This window comes from Alligator mississippiensis, chromosome 11, assembly GCF_030867095.1.
Source record: "Alligator mississippiensis isolate rAllMis1 chromosome 11, rAllMis1, whole genome shotgun sequence".
Classification (NCBI taxonomy): Eukaryota; Metazoa; Chordata; order Crocodylia; family Alligatoridae; genus Alligator; species Alligator mississippiensis.
The window spans coordinates 37,041,578-37,065,226 of record NC_081834.1 but is presented as its reverse complement, the minus strand read 5'-3'; the positions used below and the strand labels follow the sequence as shown (position 1 = coordinate 37,065,226).

Here is a 23,649-nt window from a genome sequence, read left to right as displayed (position 1 = left end):
ACTGGGGCCAGGGGGGACAGCCATGGGGGGGGCTGGAAGAGTGGGGGGGGATGGGGGCCATGTCAGAGCCCCCCACACAGTGCGGGGCACTGGGGATCGCCCCCCCCAACCTGGCAGGAGCCAGTGTGTGGGGTTTTTTGTTTTGTTTTCTTTAGAGCTCGGAGCTAGGGCCAGGCAGGGCAGTCATGGGGGGGGGGGGCTAGGAGAGTGGGTGGGGGTCGGGGAGCACTCAGGAGGGTTGGGGGAGCAAGCAGGGGATGGGGCCGGGCAGGAATCCTCCAATGGTCCTCTGTCTCCTAGTCCAGCCCCTTCCCCCCCGTCCCCTACTTACTAGCATGGAGTCCAGGTCCAGCTTCCTGCAATAGTAAACGGGGACTGCCCAAATATCCAAAGCTCTCTTAATCTTTTCTGCACTGATTCGGAGAGCTTTGAATAGATTCAGACCTTTTTATTGGTCTCCTGATTTAATTCAGATTGAGAGATTCAGCCGCCGAATTCAGAATCAAATCTCCTCTGAATTGAATCAGCACCTGAAGCTTTGCACAGCCCTACTAATTTGGCTATATGGTAAATTATATTAATTTCAAGGTCAATTCTTTCAAATATGATCCTCATTTTCATGTGCTCAGGGAAAGCATGGTCTGACAGTAAAGACAGGGGGAAGGGGTTGAAGGGAGAAGAAGGCTGGGGGGTAGAAGGCAAGGGGGCTACCTGACCCCCGGGTTTGTTTTCTCTGTTGTAGCAATGGGAGGGGGACAAGACAAACCTCCAACTAGATTCTCTACCTGTAAAATCATTAAAAATATATAATTTTTCCATAAAATCTAATCACTGGGGGGTTGTCTTATAATTAGGATCATCTTATATTCAAGTAAATATATATATTTCCAATTTTGTTAGGCTATTACTCATGTTTGCTGATTCCTCTACTTTCCTGGTCAGCTGCCTGAAAGCAGTCTGACATCTTTACCACTTTTTCCAAATGGTATAAATGCATTTTGCTTCTCTGAAGGATTTCTATTGATGTTGGAATGTATTTCCTTTGGAAACAGATTCTTTTCATCTTACTATGTTCTCAAATGTTAGCACATCTCAGTCACAAATCTTAATCCCTATTTTATTGTTTTCTAGAAGTCTGTTAAATTATATGCATGATGCAATAATTATGAATATTCCAAAAACTTCCATATTTCTATATATTATTTTTTTAATAGCCTCAGACTGTTTCCCATGCATATCCATTTGATGGACAACTGAAGAACAACTTTCCAAGCAAAAGTCAAATATAGATCTCACTGATATTATGACATTCATTTTGTACGTAAGAAGATATTGATAGCAGCCTTCCTCACAACAAAGTTTTTTAATCTCTGGACTTTATAACATTCAGAAAACATCAAGTTCATCATGATAATGCATTTCATTTTAAGTTAATAATTTTTGTCCTAGGCTAGGGACAGACATTACACATAAACTAGTTTAAGTGACCAGAAACTGGCTTAAACCTGTAACAGAACAGATGTTCAGTGCATATAAACCAGCTTGAAAGGGATGAAACTGGTTTAACATAAATCTGGTGAATGTAGTATCAGAGTTAACTGATTTGGGTCAAACCACTTTCGGCAATGTCTGTCCCAGCCCCCTTCCTGGTATAAATTAAACCAGAATCCCAGATGCTTTGCAACTCTGAGCAGGACTCTGCTTTCTGCTCCAGCCCAGGAGGGCTGGCCCCACACCCTGCTCCCTGGCTGCAACTCCGACAGACTACAGGTACAGCAGCATTTAAAACCACCAGGGGCCACTTTATATGAAAAATAGAAATTATCTGTTACATTAATAACATTTTAAAACCTACATTTACAATTGCTCTCTCGTAAATGTAAAAATACTCTGCACGAATACAGTAGTTTTCACCATACCTAGAAGACATAAAAACTCAGAATAGATTTCTGAGGATTTTCTTCAGACAGGAAAGCAGAGCCTTGTTTTGAAGTTCTGCATTATGAGCCTGCTATGCAACACATTGACTTTATATACCCCTCTGTACTATTTTTTGCATACTATTCTCTCCTAAACACTCTGTTTCTCTCTTGACAGGAGAGTTTCCTTCAAACTATACCAGCTTCCAGTGGGTCCCAGGGACCACTTCAGAAGCTAGGAATAATCAGAGAGGAATACAACCCCAGCCGTAACTCTTAGACTGGTAGCACGACTGCCCTGGAGGTTAAAACCCAGGAGGAAGATCCTCTAGGAACTGAATCAGACAGGATTAGGAATACTTGTGCTGCTCACTGCAGAGTCAGTATTAACTCAGGCCTTGGACACACATTACTTTTATAGTGCTAAAAATGCCCGTACAAAAAGAGAGTGTCCATACATTCAGGCAGTTTGTGATGCTACGAAGATGGTGGATCCATCGCAGAAGTGCATTTTAAATAGGAACTTGTTTATAGAGACACTCCCTTTGTGGTACCAGATGAAATGTGGTAGCAGTTATTAGGTCTCTGCGAAGCGGCTAGCATTCACTTCTGATTCGGATTTGCCTGATTCAGGGGAAAGTGATTTGATTTAGTGATTCAAATCACTGTCCCGAATCGATTCAGCTGAATCTGATTTGGAGTCTTGGCCACTGCTGAATCAGCCGAATCTCTGAATCAAACAGGCCCCATTCCCTGCCCACTCTCCCAGCCCCGTCAATTGCTGCCCCACCTGGCCCCAGTATCCCAGCACCTTAAAAAAAAAAAAAAAAAGCCCAGGCAGGGGGACGATCCCCACTGCCCCACATTGCATGAGGGGGCTCTGCCACAAGCCCCCAGAGGCCCTGACTGCAGGGCTTTTTTCTTTTCTTTTTTTGAAGAGCCAGGATGCTGGGGCCGGGCAGGGCAGCTATCGACAGGGCTGGGAGAGCAGGTGGGGGATGGGGGCTCATGGCAGAGCTCCCCACACAGTGCAGGGCTGTGGGGGGCAGCAGGGATAGCCCTCCCCCCTCCCCCCCCCGACAGGACTCAGTGAGTGCAAGCCTTTTTTTGCTTTTTTTTTTTTTTGTAAGAGCTGGGACACTGGGGCCAGGCAGGGCAGTCATTGAAAGAGTTGGGAGAACGGGCGGGAGCCAGGCGGCACTCAGGGGGGCTGAGAGAGCAGGCAGGGGATGGGGCTGGGCAGGGGTCCCCTCATGGTCCCCTCCCCCCTCTTTCACCCCCCTACTTACCAGCATGGAGTCCAGGTCCAACTCCCTGCAGCAGTGAGTAGGGACTGCCTGAATCTCTGAATCTCTCCAAAGCTTTCTGAATCTTTTCCAGATCAATTCAGAGAGCTCCAAATTGATTCAGAACTTTTTACTGGTCTCCCAATTCAATTTGGATTCAGAGATTCAGCCGCTGAATCAGGCCGAATCTCCTCTGAATCAAATCAGCACCCGAAGCTTTACACAGCCCTAGCAGTTATATGCAATGCTATAGAAGGAGATCTCAGCTTCCCAGCATCCCATAGTTCTCTGCTATCCCTTCCACCCTCTGAGAAGGAGGAAAGGAGAGCAGATGGCCTCCTCAAAGCCTGTAGAGAGCAGTGTTGCAGCTTGGCTTCCCATGGCAGCTTTTAAATAGTGCTATATGGGTGTGCATACATGCCCTGGTTGGACACTACCAAGTCACTACAAAGATGTACTCTTTCCTGCCATGGCAGGGGGTCAAATTTGATGATCTGCTCAGGTCCCTTCCAACCCTACGTACTATGAAACTATGAAACCATGTGCTCTCCAGCCAGGGGGTGATAGGGAGCTGCTCTTTTGTTCCCCACAGCCCTCTGAGCCCCTTGACAGGCTCACTGATAGGCTCACCCCACAACTGTTGCTCCTCTGGCAACAGAGTAACAGTTGATGCACACTCATAAGCAGCAGCTCCTCCTTCCCTTTATTGCATAAAATGTATGTTTGTGAATACCCAAAAACATGGGACAGGCAAGGTCTCCCTTTCCAGTTGCCATTTGAATGGAGAGAGTTTCTTTCAAGAAGTAATGTCAGCTCTTTGTCCTGCAGAATGGAAAGGCAGGCTGTATTGCTGGGATTCCCTCAGGGTAACATCAGAGGTTGCCAACCAACCAGCCATTTCTTTTTTTTAAGTCACTATGATGTCTTTACAAAGGGAAACCTCTGGTTGGCTGATTAACTCAGAAGTCCTGCAGAGTGCGATGGTTAAAAACTTACACACCAAAAAATCCTCCAGAAAATTTCCAAAGCTGTCCTGATAGGAGATGTACCCCAACCAATTTCAGTTAGACAGAGGATCATAAACATGTGGGGTCTTTCCAAAAAACCTAATCAAATCAGCACTTAATGGGATTCTGTAACAACACTCCCAGCTGTCCTATCCCAGTAACAAAAATTGTTTACTTCCTAAATTTACTTTGCCAGATTTAAAGATCTGTTACATACTGTTAAGTAGAGAGGCAGTCACCTATGAAAACTTATGCCCCTCTGACTGAGTTAGTCTCTTAAATGCTACCCTGCCCAAACAACCTCCATCTGTCAAGGCTATAATCTATAGGGCCTGGTACATATAGCCTGGCACTGAACTGGGAATTAAGAAATCTGAGTTCTCTTCTTTTAACCTTTAAGACCTTCATCAAGACACACTCCTTTTTCCTTTGGTTCATTTACTTGCCCATCCTTTTTCTGACATCTCTTTAGGACAGGGATTATTTCTTACTATTTGTTTGGACAAAGTCAACACACCTGTAGGATCCCATTCTCCTACTATACATTGTTCTGATATAACTACAATAGTAGTATAGTTCAAATACTTGTATAAATACCTATGAAAACTTGCTTTCAATATTTCTATTCCCTTTGCCAACACAAAGGGAACACATAGGTGAAAGAAAAGGAAAGCAGAAGAAAAGATCAGTAATGGAAGTGCTTAAAGTTCACTTAATAGCAAAAGGTCTCAAGCCAATCCAAGAAAAGTAGCTTATGAAGTCAGTCACAGACAGGGTGGCTGTTGAAGAGGGATCCTCAAATATATTTTAACCATTTTAAATTAATCCTTTATATTTGGTCAAGAACAAATTAAATTCCATCATTTGGTAGCCGGGGGCTCAATAAATTAGCTTTAATATTCCCATTCCAACCAGGACTTAAAGACTGAATTCTTAACATGATTATATTACTATAAACAGATGTCACAATAAATACTAATAAGAAGATGAGCATTTTGGGCACAGACAGAAGCGACAATTTTCACCCATCTTACCGCAGAAAGTGGTCTATAACTATGATCAAACACAAAGCTGCACACTGCTTAAAAAATGGTTGATCAGGCAAAAATGTTCAGATGAAGATGTTTCAGAGCATATTCTATAAGTCAAAGATGTTTCAGATGATTTCTATAAGTCATCAAAGCATCTTCTATAACTTGTGTCTGCCTCCCTGCCAGTCTCCAAGCTGTTTTCAGAATAGGAGTGGGAAAAGAGAGCAGAAGTTTGGTCTGGGGGGGTTTCAGCCTCTGCTGAAGAGTGCAACAGGTGTATTGGAGCCCCCCCTCCAAGGCAGGTGCGCTCCAATTCACCCACCGCACCCTCCAGCACAGCTGGGGACCTCCTAGAACAAGTTTCATCTGCTCTCTTTCTCCCCTCCCATTCTGAAAGCAGAGCAGGCTGGCAGGTAGGAGGGGCTGTTGCTAGACTAAACTGGCTGTAGGCTCAAAGCCAGCAGTTAGATTCCTCTCCCCCCTGGAGTCAACAGTGAATTTCTGTTTGGTCCAGGGGATCATTATAACTCAGAACACTTCCTGCAAATCGTTCGGAGTTACAACAGGGAGATGTACTTCTGTGTGCATCCTTTACATAAAATACAAGCAAAAAACCACACATCTTTCCTATTTACCTCAAAGTATTGGGGGGGGGGGGAATTAGTTCTTCCCTATTAAAGTGGGAGAGAAATGAAAAGTGAAAGAGGAAGAAAACCAAAATGTTCTTGAAATTTTCCTTTTAAAAATGTGAGCCAAACAAAATCTTGGTCTGATCTTTTATCAAAAAATATTTTAAAATTTTCAACAAGTGTGAATTGGAATGATACTATTGAGATTGAATGGCACAGCTGAATTATCTTTTACTAGGATTTCGATGAAGAGTTCAAAGAATAAATTACAAAAGTAAATTTTAAAAGAAAATAGTAAAATAGCCTGTAGGCAACAAAGCCACAATTGTCACAACAGCACACCTGCTGTTGGTTTTAGAATAGTCTAGAGTGATCATATTACAATATCACCACCTATGCCTTGAGGCATCCTTCCAAAATAGTTTGTGGATGTTATAAACCTATGCCATTCTTCAGCGAGTAGCATGTGTTTAATCCCATGGGTGTTGACATCTATTAACAAAATTTAGCATCTAGTGCATTTAGCATCTAGTCTATTTAAACACATTCTTCAAATTCACAATTTACATTTAGCTTTGGATTGAAAGCTTGAACAGTACCTCTTTTCTGGCTTCGGGCTCTGTCTTTGAGACTGTGAATGCCGGCTGCCTCTTAACATTCCTCTATTTAGATGGCTGTCATTGCGGCCTTCTGAGGAAACTGAAGCCCGAAGGCCTGCCCGTAATTGATCTCCATTTCTGTGAAGTGGCACAGATGTACGGATAGCAGACACAACATGGCCAGAGTAAGATGTCAATGGGTCTTCACGATGGCGGGAATACTGGTGGGCAACAGATCTTTCTGAGGCTGGGTACTGTTGCCCTGGCCTGTGATAGCTCCTTTCATGGTAATAGGCTGGAAGGCAGGGTCGTGTTTGCTCCATTACCCCTCCACTGCAACTTCTAGAGCAGGCTGACCAGGGGCCCCAACTGCCCCATATACCTGGGATTCCTGCACCATTGTCTTCAGAGGCACCTCCTTGTTCTTCTATCCTCTGGGGAACCTAAGGACACAAGAAGATTTAATTAAGGCAACTGCACTTCCGATTCTAATAGAAAAAAAGCTCTATTTTTCTTTAAAAGCCACTCTCTCCAGAATCATGGAAGGGAAAAACTGAGCTAACTAGGAATGGATTTAGTTGCCTTTATCAGTTCTTATGCTTCACCCTGCTAGCACAGGAGGCAGCATCCCTTAATTAATTTCTCCTAGAACCATCAAACCTTCAGACCAAAAGTTGTTTTTGGACTTTCTGGACAGGGCTGGATTTCTCTTTGGCTTCCACAATGGAAAATGCTGCTCAATTCAAAGTTCAGAAATGTGAAGATGGAAACTTTCTATTTTTCCCTACACATCAATAGCAAAGTCAGAAAGAAAGGGAATTTTTTTAAAAAGCCTTAAGTTACCTACCACAAGATGATTTCAAAAGAAAATGTAAAAGACCAGTGTTACATTTTTGTTGTTTGTGACAAAGTTAGAGTAAGACAGGGCTGTCCAAGTAGCAGCTCACAGGCCACATCCAATCCTGAGAAATTAACCTGGGGATTCCAGGTTTCCAGTCCAGGTGCTGCTCCCCACATTGCTCTCCTGCTGCTGTCGCCAGAGTCTCTGGGTTCCCCCTCCTTCCTGATTCTGCTGCTTGCTGCTGGCCTTGGGACAGGGTGGGACAAAGTGACCCCAGGAGCTGAGGTAACCCACAGCTAAAAGAGAACCTGCATGGTGTGGAGACACTGGTGCAGCAGGGGGCCCCCAGTGTGGTACAGTGCAGGTGGGGTGCCATGAGGTGCCAGCATGATTAAGGGTGAGAGGGAGGGAGTGCCCATGTTTGGGGGGCCTGGCATGGCAGGTGACCTGCAGCCACCATGCACTTAGAAGTTGGAAAGCACCAAGTTAAAAAATGTTGATCCATCTCTCATCCTATAGCTGTACAAGGGTGATCTCAAGTGGTGAACTCAGGATGCAAAACTGACTTTTCAAAGCACTCCTGTAGTTAACCCTAAGTAAACTTTTGCTGTAAAATATTTATCAATTAGCCCTTTTCCAATTGTGCAGAGGGGCAACTTCTCCACATATCTCATAGTTGTTTTTTCTTTGTTGTATTCTAATAGCACCCACAGTTTACTAGAGGCTGGACACGAAGAGTGAAGTGTAGTCCCTGCCCTAGAGAGAAAGCCATCTAGAAGGCAAAAACCAGAGGAGAGTAGGGAGAATGGAAGAAAATCCACATATTCTTGCTTATGTTTTACAAACTTTATGTGAACTTGTTTTAGCCTATGGATTTCTCACTACAGGCAGGGTTTCTATTAGGGCTGTGCGAAGCTTCAGTCACTGATTCGATTCAGAGGATTCAGCCCAATTCAACAGCTGAATCTCCAAATTCAAATCAAATCAGGAGACCCAGTAATCTCTCTGAATCAGAAGCCTCCGATTCGGTTCAGAGAGATTCAACTATTTGTCCATAGATAGAGCTTTATATGGTTTTTCTACATACCTCCAGGTACCAGGTATGGCTCATGAACACTGAGATGGGGCAGATGGAGTGTCCCAAGGGAGCATGGGGGGGGGGGCTCCCCCACACACGCAGTGGCAGATCCGGAAGTGGACCAGATGTACTTCCAGCCCACTTCTGGGTCCACCGCTGAGCATGAGGGGGACCCTCCCGAATCAGTGACTGGTCCCTCCTGGGTCTGGGGGGGCACCCAAGGTCCCCCATGGCCAATTGCCAAGCTGAGGGGTGCGAGGGGGTCCCCCATAAGCTCAGCAGTGGACCTGAAAGTGGACCAAAAGTACTTCTACACTTCCGTGGGATGCTCCATCCACCCCACCATCTCAGTGTTCACAAGCCACACCTGGTACCTCAAGGTACGTAGAAAAAACATATCAAGCTGTATGCATGACCGACTCGATGATTCTCTGAATCAGAATTAAATCTTCAGATTCAGATTCGGCCAAATAGAGTCAGGACTGTGATTCAAATCTGGCTGAATCCGAATCAAATACTGCCCACTTCACTCACTCCTAGTTTCTATTACTGTTTCAGCTAAGTAAAAGGTTGGGTATTGCTGCACTGCTTCAAGAGCAGACCAGAAACTGGATGATATATCTGCTTCCCCACTGATCCAGGGTGAGGGAAATAGACTATTGTAGTTTTGTGTGAAACAGCTTGCTTCCTTCAGCTACAGCCTACTCTCCAGTCAAAGATCATAACTAAACTGAAAACTACCTAAGCAAGTCACAGGACATTACAAAGCAACGAGCTATAAACATGGGAGGTTTTAGTGGAATGTGGTTTGTGAATATGGCCTGAATACACTATTACAATATACAAACCCTTGCCAGGCTAGGGTTTGTGGTGAGCTATGTAATAGTCAGTTGTGGTCTACATAATCTGAAACACTTCTCCCCTCCGAGGCTGCTCTCACTCTTTCATCACTAACCACATAAAACACAGCATTTAATTATAACTAGCAAATAATAAAAAGCATCTGTATTAATATGATGTGTTCTCCATTTCTGCAATGTTACAAAGAAAACAGGAGCAGATGGCTCTTAGTTTAATACTTTCTTTTTCTGTGGGTAGCCCATTTGGCATCAACCTTTTAAATTCAATTGCCTGCACAACCCAATAACTACATAATGTCAGAATTATGAACAATACCTAACAAGGTATTGGTTTCTGGCTGTTACATTTGCATTCATTTCCAATAACAAACAGCACTGGCTCACAATGTGGCCAAATAAATGAGCTATTTCTCAATTTGCAGTTTCTTCACTGAACAGTCATATAAACTCTACATTAACACAGCCCTGAAGTAAATATAAAACTACAGGATGTTTGATTAGGAGAGTGGCCCATCATCTTTCTTTTGACCTGACCCCAGAGAAATGTATTTGTCATAAAAGTCCAGAGATAAATAAAGTTTCATTAGTCTGGTTTATTTAGTAGTCGTTTTTTATGGTGAATCACTAAACCTTTTTAGAAAGCCACGGACATTCATCCAGGCAATTTAGAATCCATCAGTTTGCAAACAGTTTAAGCCACCACTAAAAATGAGGCATTTCATTGCATAGAAAGAGAAACAGGTATGAAAGTGACAAGCACTGACCTGCTACAGAGACCTTCCTGGCTGTTAGTCCTCAATACAGCAGGTGCCTTTCAGCTAAAACAATGCTTTAAATGGCTAAAGGCAGAGGGAAAATAATTCTGTACACCTTAATCTCAGCAACAATACTGAATGCATTAACCTAGGTATTTAAAATCAGAAACTAACAAAACTAACAATAAGAGCATAATGTCAAATACTTTGGTTTAGGTTTGTTACTGGGACTTCTATACAAATCTGGGGATTCTCTGAAAAGGGCAATTTTCAACAGCAGATATGACCCAGAATTTACACAGCTCTTTTTCAAATATCTTCACAACTATTAAAGTAAACTTTACAATTGCCTTAGGAGGTAACAGAGTAGTTAGAAGCCCTATTTTTCAGAGTGGGGGAAATGAAATGTTTCCATTTGCTCAAAACCACCAATAAACTGGTATCTGCCTCAACCTACATGAAGTCAGTGGTTTCTGACTCCCAATCTTTCACTCCTTTCCCTCTAAGAATTCTATTGTCCCTTGTGTAACACACAATTCCTGAGAGAAGAGCCTGACCCTACTTCAGGGGTTGTGCAAAATACATGGTGAATGTAAAAAAAAATTCCCCACTAATCTAAATGGCTGCAGCAATCTTGGCTTTTAACCTGACAATATACTAAATGAAGATATCAGTTAAGCCTCTTCCTACAAAGTAGGATTGCTTCTGCTTGATCATTAACTTACATTACCCAGTCCAGTTATAAATGTACCAACCAAAAAGTTTTTCATCCATTCCCCCAGTAGACTATTTCACCTTTAGAGCTTTAAGCACCTCTAGAGCTTTCAAGTTGTGACAAGTGGTTCCTTTATCTCTACTCTTTCTTCATTCAGAATCATAATGACTTTTTTGATTTTGACAAATTGGAAGGCATTTTGAGAAATGTCATTCTGATAATATAGTGAACAAATCTGTGAATAGGGAGCAGCTACCAGGATCACTTCTTGTCCCTTGCTTAAAAGTCTCTCATCTCCTTGTACTTCTATGGTTGTCCATTACTTACACAAAAAAGTTTCTCAGTGATATGATTAAACTCATTTACCAACAACTAGGGATGCAGATAGCCCCACTAAATATTTTTCTCCTTCCTTGAAGTAGCACTTCGGGGCAAAGTTCTAAGCTTCCAGAATACAGTAATGGGACTTTCTTAACCCTTGATAACCAGCCCATGTTTCTGCCTTGAGTCAGAGAGATTGATCAGGTGGCCCAAGGTCCCACTGAGCTCTGCTTCCTATGACTTGGGGTCTTATGCTTTTGCAACAGATGGATATTCCATGTCTTGACCTGTTATACTTTTCTGAGACCTATCCTTTTCCCTTCTCTAGTTCACTGGCACAAGACTGCTATAAGAGGCCACCTAAAGCTGCTCCATTCATTCACCTTCATATAACAGGGAGCCACAGGAGAACAGACACAATATAAAGAATGGGAAGCAAATAATTATTTCCTTATATTATTTCTTAATATTAGCCTTGATGACACTTGTTAACTGAGTTCAGGAAGTCCTATGCATCCCTATTTTGCTATGATTTTACACGACAAAGTCTAAAAACTGCAGCCAATTCCAGATTTGATGCTGAACCAAGGGAGGAGTTGGATACAATTTGTAAACAGGAACTGCATGAACTCACATCAGTTGTTTTTATTTTACTGTTGTTATTTTTCATCCAGTTGAAACCCCTACATAAAGTTAAAAAGTACAGAAGGCTTCCTGGGATTTAGAGCTCTCTCTGGGAAAAGTTTTTCTAAAATATGCACCACAGAGAATGCATAATGAAGCTGCGCACTATAACAGGTTTACATCAGAACACATGATTTGAAGAACTCATTTGTGATTTGTTCGCCTCTCAAGACAAAATGCTGATAAGACTCCTATTATTCCATTCCACACTACCCCATATTATCAAAGTTATTTTTCAGAGGGTGGAGGGAAACGGAGTCATACAAAGGACCTATTACTCATGTCTCTTTCAGTTCAAATGAAAAGAACGTGCATGTGTGTTCTTCTACTTTAGAAGACAATTTCACATAGCCTTCACCTCTATTTGAGCTTTCAACTCATCTAAGTACAAAGAATGAATCTTATCACTGTCTAATGCAAGACTTTAAAGCATGCCCAGCTTTAAAAAACAACAAAGAATCTATCCGACAGAAAGGTCAGTCGTAGGAACATAGGAAAGTAAGGCTGGAAGGGACCTCACATGGTCATCTAGTCCAACCCCCTGATCAAGGCAGGATCATCCCTGACTAAATCATCCCAGCCAAGTGTCTAATTGTAACAAGGAACCCCGGCGATGTTACGAGGAAAGAGATGAGAGACCATAAAGACCTGTAAAGGCCCCTTTAAAATGAGGGTCTTTGTTACCCAGAAAGCAAGAACCTGGCTCCCAAGAGGTCCACAGTGCTACAAAACAGAGAAAGGAAGTTACCTAAAGCAGGAGGCAGTCTTGTGAGGTGACAGCTAGAGCAGCAGAGATCCCAGCTGCTAGGGTGAACAGAACACCTTCACTAATGATCCAGGGTAAGCAGCAGGCTGCCAGCAAAAGCAGGGACAGTCAAATAAGAAATAGCTGACTCCAGGCTATGGCAGGGGCTCTAAAATGAGATAATGGGAAATCTCTGTGCCACAGCTAAGTGACAGGAATCAGCTGACTGGGAGGAGAGGAGCTGGCCTGCTTGGCTCCAGGGCAGAGGGACACTCTGGCCCTGAAGGTAAGATGAGAACAGAGCTCTCCTGCAAGGTATGAGAAGCTCACATCCACCAACTGAAGAAGGGCTTCCACTAGCTTGTAAATGCAACCGAAGGGGTGAAGATCTGGTTGAAGACTATTTGAGTTTACCCAAAGGGGGTTGAGATTTTTGTTGAGGACTCTTTATGTTAACCAAGTGTGATCCTGTTTTCCATTTATAACCACTGGAGGACCAAGAGCAGCTGTGAGGAATTGTTAGGAGGGTGCATAGCAGAGTGCTCTGCATGCTGCAATTTTTCTTTCTTCCCCACCTCCCAAAGAAGCAAGCCTAAGTGGAGAGGGGCTGAAGCCACAGGGCTGAGGTTGAGACACAAGAAGGTTGAGACTGCAGAGATAAGGCCCAAGGAGGTGTGGCTGAATCAAGAGGTGTGGCTGGTCAGAGTCTAGAACCCAAGGAATGAAGTGAGGATAGTCAAGAGACTGGAAGATTGTGGGCTCAGCTGCTCGATAGTTCAATGGATGGGAAACTGGCTACAGGGTAGGACCCAGAGAGTTCTCATGAACAGATCCGTGTCATCCTGGCATGAAGTGGCTAGTGGTGTCCCTCAGGGGTCCGTGCTTGGACTGGTATTTTTCAACATCTTTATCAATGATTTGGATGGGGGAGTGAAAAGCTCGCTGGTCAAGTTCACAGATGACACCAAGTTATGGGGCAGTGTGGCCAAGCCAGAAGATAGGCTGCTGATATAGGTGGACCTGGACAGGCTAGAGAGATGGGCAGACCGGAAGCAGATGAAGTTTAACACTTCCAAATGTAAGGTGCTCCATCTGGGGGGAAATAACCCTCAACATACATACAGGCTTGGAGGTGACAGCCTGACCTGCACCATGGCTGAAAGGGACCCAGGTATAATGACTGACCACCACATGAACATGAGCTGTCAGTGCGATGCAGTGGCCAGCAGGGCAAATAACACGCTGGCATGCATCAACCAGTGCATCTTATGTAAAACTAAGGAAGTGATGCTCCCACTGTACTCAGCGCTGGTGAGACCGCAGTTGGAGTACTACATCCTGTTCTGGGTGCTGCACTACAATAAGGATGTGGAAAAACTTGAGAGGGTCCAGAGAAAAGCCACACATATGATCAGGGACTTGCAAGGCAAGCCATACAAGGAAAGGCTGAGGGACCTTGGCCTCTTCAGTCTAAAGAAGAGAAGGTTGACTGGGGACTTCATAGCAGCTTACCGCTATATCACAGGAGTGCATCAGGAGCTTGGTGAATAACTGTTCACTAGGGCACCCCTGGGGAAGACCAGGACCAATGGATATAAACTCCTGGAAGACCACTTCAGGCTTAATACCAGGAAAAACTTCTTCACAGTCAGGGTGCCCAGACTGTGAAATAAGCTCCCTCCAGAGGTGGTGCAGTCACCTACCCTGGAGGTTTTCAAAAGGAGACTGAACAGTCTTCCTGCCTAGAATGAGGCGGCTGGACCCAATGATCTGCAAGGTCCCTTCCAGCCCCTAACAATCTATGAATCTATGAGACCCAGTAAATAGAGACTGGGTAAAACCTGAGGCATGGGTGTGGCTATAGGGGCAGCTGGAGCTCACAGTTTTTGCATCTGTGAAGTTCTTGTCCCAAAAAGATCACACAAGAACAGGAACTACCTTTATTAAAAACAATTAACTTCCTAATAATATATGTATGCATACTGTAGTAAAGCAGAACACCATAAGAATGATGCAATTTGGACAGTGCCCTCTGACAGTGCAAAAAAATACATAAAGATACTCAATACTCAACACCCTTCCTCCCACCCCAGATAACATATTCCTGTTAAACATTTGGGTTGGATGGTGACCCATCTTCCAATTTCAGGGGTAACAGACCTTTCACTGACAACAGAAGTAGGTTCCTTTGGCTGCTGTAGAATAGCTTCAACAGCTGGAAGGACTGATGGATCTAAAAGAGCAGCTGCTGGACTTGTCAGATCCAGTTCCACCAGCAGTGCAAAGCCTTCTCATGTTGCAGAGGGCACATTATCTGGAGTCTTGGCCTTATAGGACACTGGGCCTCTAGCTCCAAGGACAGATGCAGGCACCCACTGTGGCCCAGTTATGTAATTTTGGATTCATACAGGTTCACTTCATTCCAAGGTTCTTATGTGTGAAACATCTTGTTTCTTGGAGAACTGGATTTCTTGCATAGTCTGATATTTGGCTACTAAATCTGGGTGGAGCTGATCCATGCATGTTTTCAGCTGGTGGTTCATTAGTAGTTCTGCAGGGCTGCAACTTGTAACAGTGGATGTAGCTGCATACTGTAGTAGTAAGAAATTAGTTAATTGTTGGTTCCAGTCACCATCAATGATTTGTTTCACTGCATCTTTAGTAATTTGGAGCATCCGCTCAGCTTGGCCATTTGATGACAGGTAGAATATGGATGTGGTGTGATGGATAAGATTCCTTCCCATAGACTTAAATTCTTCAGAAGTGAATTGTACAGCATTGTCAGACACAAAGGTATCTGAAAGACCATGCACTGTGAACAGTTTCCCTTAAAATCAGATTACAGTGCATAAGGTCATTGATGTGACAGAAACAACTTCCAGCCACTTTGAGAAAGAATCAAAGACAATAAAGAATATCTGGCCTTGGAAAGGATCAGCAAGATCTATGTGCAGCTGAGATGATAATGTCCTGATCAATTTGCAAGGATGGACTGGAGCCTGAGCTGATGTGTGACATGTAGCTTGGCATGTTTCACACCTCTTTACCTTTTACTTGATGTCAGCATCTATCTTTGGCCACTAGATATAACTTCTGGCAAGGCAAGAACTTTCATGTGAACAATCCCCAGAAATCCCTCATGAAGAGTGTTGAGAACTTGTATTCAACCTGCATTAAGAATGACCACTCAGTTACCCACTCAGACATTTCTTAAGGGCAGAAAGTTCATGTTTATGTGTACCGAATGGCTTAAATTCATCTGCGACCTTTGCCAAAGGCCACGCTCTTCATATCCAGTTTAGTACTTGGGCTAACATTGGATCTTTAGCAAAGTCATCTTCCTGGAGAGAAGGATCAGAAGAGAACTCTACCACCATACCTTAGAGGGTGGAGGAACACCAAATTCAGGACAGGATAACAGCAAATAACTCTGCATTGGCTATTGACTTCCTAAGGCTGCACTGAAATTTGTAGTCAGACTCATTTAAAAGTAAAGACCAATGAAGTATATGTGGTGAAATGATTTGGTGTTGTGGTCCAGTCTTGGTGAATAAATCTAGCAACAGGTTATGATCTATCACAATATTGAATTTGCAGCTGTATACATAGTCATGGAATTTCTTAACCCCACCAACAATTGCAAATGCTTCCCTATCATTTCGGGCCTAATTTCTCTCAGTCTTATTCATAGTTCCTGAATAGCAGGCAATGGGAGTTTCATATCCATCATTCTGCAGGTGACTGAGGACAGCCCCCACTGCATATGGTGAAGCATCAAAAGAAGGCAGAAGAGGCTTTGCAATGTCATAATGGACTAGCATGGTGTCAGATTACATCAATCACAACACATCATTGAAAACCTTGTCATGCAGTTCAGTCCATTTCCACAAGGCATTCTTATCCAATATGCAATACAAAGGCTCAGCAACTTGTCTTATAACAAAGAATGGTAGAAAGGAAGTATGGGTTGCATGAATGGACTGTAACGTGGATAGAAACCTGGCTGGATCATCGGATTCAGAGGGTAGTAATCCATGGCTTGATGTCTAGTTGGCAGCTGGTATCAAGTGGAGTGCCCCAGGGGTCAGTCCTGGGACTGGTTTTGTTCAACGTTTTCATCAGTGCCCTGGAACATGGGATACAGTACACCCTCAGCAAATTTGCAGATTACACCAAGCTGAAAAGAGTAATAGATACTTTGGAGGGTAGGGCTAGGATTCAGAAAAACCTCGACAAATTGGAGGATTGGACCAAAAGAAATCTCACGGGGTTCAACAAGAACAAGTGCAAAGTCCTGCACTTAGGATGGAACAAACCCATGGCTAAGCAGCAGCTCTGCAGAAAAGGACCTGGGGATTACAGAGGACAATAAACTGGATATGAGCCAACTATGTGCCCTTGTTGCGAAGAAAGCTAATGGCATACTGCACTACATTAATAGAAGCATTGCCAGCAGGACATGGGAAGTGATTCTTCCCCTTTTTTCAGCACTGGTAAGGCTATATCTGGAGTACTGTGTCCAGTTTTGGGCCCCACTACAGACAGAGTCCAGCGGAGGGCAACAAAAATGGTTAGGGGGCTGAGGCACATTACTTCTCAGGAGAGGCTGGAGGGAACTGAGCTTTTTTAGTCTGGAGAAAAGAAGACTGAAGTGGGATAATAGCAGCCTTCAACTACCTGAAGCATGGTTACAAAGGATGGCTGTAGCCTGTTCTCAGTGGTGGCAGATGACAGAACAAGGAGTAATGGTCTCAAGCTGCAAAAGGGTAAATTTAAGTTAGACATTAGGAAAAACTCTCTCACTAGGAGGGTAGTAAAATAGTGGAACAGGTTACCCAGAGAAGTGGGGACTCTCCATCCTTGAAGGTTTTTTAAGAACTAGCTATACAAAGCCTTGGCTGGAATGATCTAATTGAGGATGGTCCTGCTTTGATCGGGGGTTAGACTAGATGACCTGAGGTCCCTTCCAACCCTAATTTTCTATGATTCGATTAAATGAAACAGGCCCAGGAATGCCTACAAGTCCTGCTTATTCCTAGGTGTTGGCTTCTACCTTCACTGGTTGAATTCTGGTTGTATCAACTTGGAACCCTTGGAACTCCATGCTGGTTTCTCCAAAAGTGCGTTTCTCTTTCTTGAGTTTTAGGCCAGCGCATTGGAGATGCATCATAACACTTCTTGCAGCAGGATAACTAGCTCTGGCATGGACCCTGCTCCAATGACAATATAATCAAAATATAGCATGACTCCCTTAAAACCTGCAACTAAGTTATCCATAACCTTTTGGAAAACTGGTACAATGCTTACTCTAATATGAAGGCCCTTGGCTTGGAAGGCTCCCTTATGGAGGATCATTGTGCATCAGTGGTTTGATCATCCACAGGAAGCTGTTGAAACACTTGTGCCAAGTCTAACCTTCTCTCCAGCAAGAATGGCAAGGAGCTGGTTTATTGCAGGAATCTGGTATGGGTGTTTCTGTAGCGCCTATTAATGGTACATTAGTAGTTGGCACATAATCAAATATGACTCTTTGGCTTTGGGGTGGGTATGAAAAGAGTAGCCCATGTTGAATTTAAATTTGCTTCTAGGACACTTTGTTCCACAAGCTGATCAATCTTTGCATCATGTTTTTGATGAAGGGTGAAGACAACATAATGAGGCTTCACTCAAATTGGAGCTACAGTCAAATCCACATAAATGATACAGGCTGGCTTTTATAGACATCAAGCTGTTCATCAAAAACCTATCTGAAATCCTTTATGACATTTTGTAAGGTGTCCATCTAAGGGTGTGCACTCCTGTTAACTTGGTACCCAAGGGCTCAAACCATTCTCCTCCTAGTAAGTTTACTCTCTGACCCTTAGCAACTCTTGAGTGGAAGACTCCTCAGTCCTGCCCTTAGTGGACACTGCCCTTTAATGGGGTTGGTGCATAGTGATTTTTTTGGCAAGTTGAGCATCTAGAATCCCATCCTTGTCACCAGTCTCCTGTATCTGTGGGGTTCTTGTCCCAGAGAGATCACACAAGAACAGTAGAAACCATCTTTATTAACAACTAATTTCCTAATAATATGTGGGTAAAGCAGAACAGCATGAGAATTGTGCATTTTGGGCAAGACCCACTGATAAAAGAGTGCAAAATATACATACTTAATAGACAACAACTATTATTGCCTTTAAGACAATTAGGGCCTATAGAGCCAAGACTAGAACAAAGAGAACAAGGAGTAGCACCAGAGACTTAGCCTAGATAGGGGAAATACCACCAGACTCCCCTTTTTAAGACACCAGACAATTTTCCCAAATACCGTTTTACATCAAGGAATGGCAGTTGAGTGTAGAAAGGAGAGGTTCAGAAGGGGTTCGGAGAGTGCATAATTAACCTGCAGGCAAGAACCTCATGGCCACCCTCCACATGGGTCCATAGGTCACAGATACACTAACCTGCTATTGAAAACTTCCAATGATAGAGATTCCACAGTTTCTCTAGCTAGTCTGTTCCAATGCTTGATCACCCTTGTAGTCAAAAAGTTCCTCCTAATCTCCAACCTGAATTTTCCCCACTGAAGCGTGAAGCCATTGCTCCTAGTCATCCTGTAGAGTTATGAAATATGCAGCCAGCAAAATTATTTAAAAGCTTGGATTGATATTGTGAGAAGTTTTAATCTTACATATAACTCTCAGCAGGTATTTGTAAATGCTGGACATTACCAAAAGGAACTAATCTGTGAATTAACCTATTCCTGTTGAATAAAACCACAAACCACATTTCAGGACCAATCCTAACTTAAACTGACATGACCCCAATGAATTAGCTTGGAGTTGTCAGGTGCCTAGCATTTTTTATTTTATGTACAGGTACAGGTATGATGGGATCTGATGCATGATCCATACAATCGCACATCATGCCATGCCACATGTGCATAGCAGGAGGCATGACTGTAGGATGATCATCATGACAGACCCATCATGCTTTACAGCCAGTGCCAGGGGAGCCTGATCCTGACTCACCCTACACCTGCAAGCAGCGAACTCCTGTGGCTAGGAGCCCCCTCAGCTGACAGGGCTCCCAGCCACAGGGGTCCCCCAAGGGTCCCTGAAGCAAGGAGAATGCAGTTGAGCTCCAAGCAACCCCTGTGGCTGTAACAGTTGCAGTCTCACAGACTCGGCGCAAGTAATTCTGTGACTAGGAGCCAGCATCAGCTGGGAGCCCCTAGGCTTTGGGGTGCACATGGGTCCCCCGCAGCTGGGAGCTCCAATCAGCTAACAGAGCTCCCAGACATACAGGTATAGGCTTTACATGCAAATTAAAGCTGAATAGAAAGCAGCCATGAAGTTATTTTCCAACAATAACTTTATAGCTGGTTGGACCTTCTTACAGTGTGATAGTAGCTGATGTAAATAATTTGCACATGTAGCCAGTGTAAATAAATGGTGCAGTTAACCGGGTAATTGCATAATAAATGTAATGTGTAGAGGGGGCCTAATACTCCCTGACCAACAGCTGAACACTAATGAAAACTGTGGAAGAATATAGAAGGCTCAGCAAAAGACAATAAGCAATGAAGCAGCACAACTGTAGAGTACCAAATATGAATAAAGGACCAAGGCAGACAAGGTTCTTTGGATAAATGTGATATCTTTTATTAGACCAACTAAATAGATGGAAAAATGTTCTTTGCAAGCTTTCGGGCATAAACACTTTTCCTCAGGCACAGGGAGAGTCTGCTGTTTTGTGCTCTCCTGGATGGAATAGAAGCCAATATGCAAATACAGGTCTGTGAAAATGTAAATGCATGGCACTGAGGATCAGAGACCACGGGAGACAACAGGTGCAAAACAGGTAGGTACAAAGGAGGGAAAGAGGGAATTGTTGACCTGGTGATAGGATGTAGCTGGTAAAATATAGAGAGGCTACCTAGGGTTATCAGATGGCAGGCAGGTTATAATGTGCCATAAATCCAAAGGCAGAAACACCCCAATGCCAACCCCTGCAATTTGATCACAAGATTCATACCCACCACTTTAACTCCTGGGCTATGTACAGACAGTCAAAAACCTGAGGCTGAAGCAATTCAATCTTCAAAGGTTAGTTTAAGCTGCATAGATCGAACTGATAAGCAACTGAACAGACATTCACTTTTGATTCCAGAAATGCAGCCACATGCATTCAGTAGCACAGGCCAGAAGCTAGGGGATGCTAGAGCATACCTCTTTGCTTGGCTGGAGCAGACAGCTTAGGCCAAGGCTAGCCTACCCACACTGCAAGAGGGGGTTGTGGGGAGGTAAAAAGCATCCTGGGATGCTGGGGGACTGAGAATTAACTTGATTCTGGAGGTCATCTAGGACAGAAGTTCAATAAGCTGATTTAACCTAAATCAGTTATGTCTGATACTGCATCCATCCAGGTTTATCTTAAACTGGTTTCAGTCATTTTGGCAATGGTTTATGTGCACTGAACTTCTGTTGTGTTACAGATTTGAACCAGTTTCCAATCACTTACACTGGTTTATGTGCAATTTTTGTCCCTAGCCCTAGAGTCAAGGAGAAACTCAGCTGTGTTCTTCCCCCTCAAATACAAGCTTCTAGCCTCATAATTGCAAATAAAATCTTGAACACATACCCCAAGAAACACTAGGAGGCAAAGAGAAAGAATTCAAGATTTGTTTTGTTTTTTAAAATAATCATATTATATTTAACCATTGATTTTTGAATACCTGAAGTGATGCAGTTCAATGAAAAATGAACAGAGTTCAAGTAAACAAGACATTCTGGCCTAAATCTAGCTATGTATGCAAGTATATTCCTTATTTAAGTCTCAAATGACTTCAGAAAGACTTTTCATATGTTTAAAATTAAGCACGCGCGTAAGTATTTAACTGAGGTGTTAGTGAAGAAATCAACTGAAGTCTCACCATAGGAAATGAACTCCAAAGTCTCCTAAATAGCAGAGTTTGGCATAAGTTAGAAGGATCTGGTCCCCTTTCTTTATCCAAAAGAAAACAGTGTGGATATACTGGCTTACTTCATAATGAAACTAGCTGCAATCTGACTAACGTCCATAGCTGTAATGTTCTCTCTGCTGAAATCCAGCTGACAGAACTGGAGGAATGAGAAGCCTTTTTACAGTCTGACCTCTCTTCATGAGCAGCAATGGCCAAGATTCTTCCTCGAAATAGCAGGCAGGACTTGGCCCTGCAGGGCCCAGGCATAGTTCCAAGGCTGATCTTGTCATGATGTATTAAAACTACCACTGTACTTTTTCAGCAAGTTAAAGTTTGGCTCCTCTACACCTAAAAAGGACTGCATGTGACTTAAGTATCCAGGAATAAGGTATTCTAATTTCTGCTTCTTAAATTCCAAAGTACCAGTCTTCATTTAAGTGGAAGCTGCATGCTATATTTGAGAGACTTGGCAGTCTCCTTTAACCATTGTGGCACAACATATCATTCTGTGCCAATATATTATTTACAACATACTTAGTTTTAACAGATATATAATCTCATACCGTTTTTGTGCTTGCATGAATTAAACAACTATGTTACGTATATGGGGAGATGTAAATACCAAACTTATACAAACCTTATACAACACTACAATTGAGAAATCAAACAGAGGGGGGAAAAAGGATTCCTATCGGAGCATAAACATGGCTACATTGCACATCCTGTATAATTCACGGTATACATTAAAAGACAGTTTCACGTATACTGAGTTCTTGGATACACAGATGCAACATGCAATGAATTAAATGGAAGCTGTACATACATATCCAAAGGGTAGGTTTTGACAATGTGTTTTTAATCAAGTCCTCTGTGAATAAAACGCTAACCAGGGGAGGCAAACAGGATGCATTTTGCAAGAAATAGAGGGGGGATCATGACAAAGGAAACTAAAGATATGGAAAGCAGTTAAATGTTTTCCACGTGGATAAAAATCTTCTTCTCCTCTTTTGCGTTGTATTTTTCACTGTTTTCTTTTCACCCACTCCAGGAGCTATAGTAACAAGCTCTGGTTGGGTGGACCACAGAAGAAATGTCAAGACAAGACTCATCCTGCAGACCTTACAGACCAACCCAATTTGAACTTCTGGTTTTTGTTATAAAGGAAGGGAGATCCTTAAAACAACTTAATTCTCTTTAAAAAAAAAGTAAGATAAAAAGCATGTTTCCATGGGCTTCTGCTAACATTCTTAAAACTCAGTATTACATAGTCTACAAAACACCCACAACAAAACAAAAGAAATCCTTTCTATGGAAAGGAACAATTGAGGGATCCAGCCATTTTCAACTGCCATATAAATCTTCATCACACAAAGTCATTATACCTACCCACCCTTGCAATTACCCACAAAGAATTTACAGGAATATATGAAAAAATGAAAATATTAAATTACAAGAAAAGGATTAAATCCCATTTTTAATGGTCAATTACTTTTTTTATTTTTGACTACTTGCATGTACTTGAGAGGCAACATTAAGCCTAGATGGGTGGTGTAAGTCACGAGTTAGGAACAAATAATGAAGAATTATATAACAGGAAAAGTGGTCAAAAGGACTTGATGTGAAAGTCCAGCAGTGTATTGCTGTGAACTTACTCTGCTAGCAAATACTATTCATTCTTCTGGAAGATGCTAAGTTGGTCTAGCTGATTCACTAATAGAAATGCCTTTTCATCCTACCCAGATATAAGGAAAATAGACATAGCACCCCAGGATGGGCTAGTGGGACGTGGGTTATGAGTAGCAAGATGTTCTATGATTAAAAGTAAAATCACTATCATTTTTTCACTTCAGTTATTATTATACAAGCTCTTATTTATGTTTCATCTTTCTAATATTAGGGATCCTGGTTTTCTCTGCTTAAAAATCCCAAATTCTCCAATTCAAAACCCCCAAATCCATGTTTTTCCACAATTAAAATGAAATGCCACTATACATATAAGTATTAGCTGAACACAATGTTTTATCAATATATATACAATTCTAAAGCAGTATGGAAGCCTGTCAGTGCCTCGATCACTATAATAAAATAGATTCTAAATACCTATATATTTTGGTGTTTGATTTGGAGATTTTTATCCTATAAAATCAGAGCTCCCCCTGCCCCCTTCACTCTCCAGCTGTGGCTGTCCCCCCACCCCGCCACTTCGTGGTGCTGAGCAGACCTGATATTTTAGTG

The 23,649-nt window shown here is 42.7% G+C and overlaps 1 protein-coding gene across 2 annotated transcripts in view; it reads right to left on the bottom strand.

The window, feature by feature from the left end:
- The window catches only part of THSD4 (thrombospondin type 1 domain containing 4), a 702,916-nt gene that overhangs the window by 612,044 nt on the left and 67,223 nt on the right, over positions 1-23,649 (bottom strand). For both annotated transcript variants that reach the window (XM_059714825.1, XM_019477615.2), the window contains exon 4: positions 6,472-6,914. In XM_059714825.1, the coding sequence (XP_059570808.1) occupies positions 6,472-6,914 (443 nt within the window). The remainder of the gene's footprint in view (positions 1-6,471; positions 6,915-23,649) is intronic.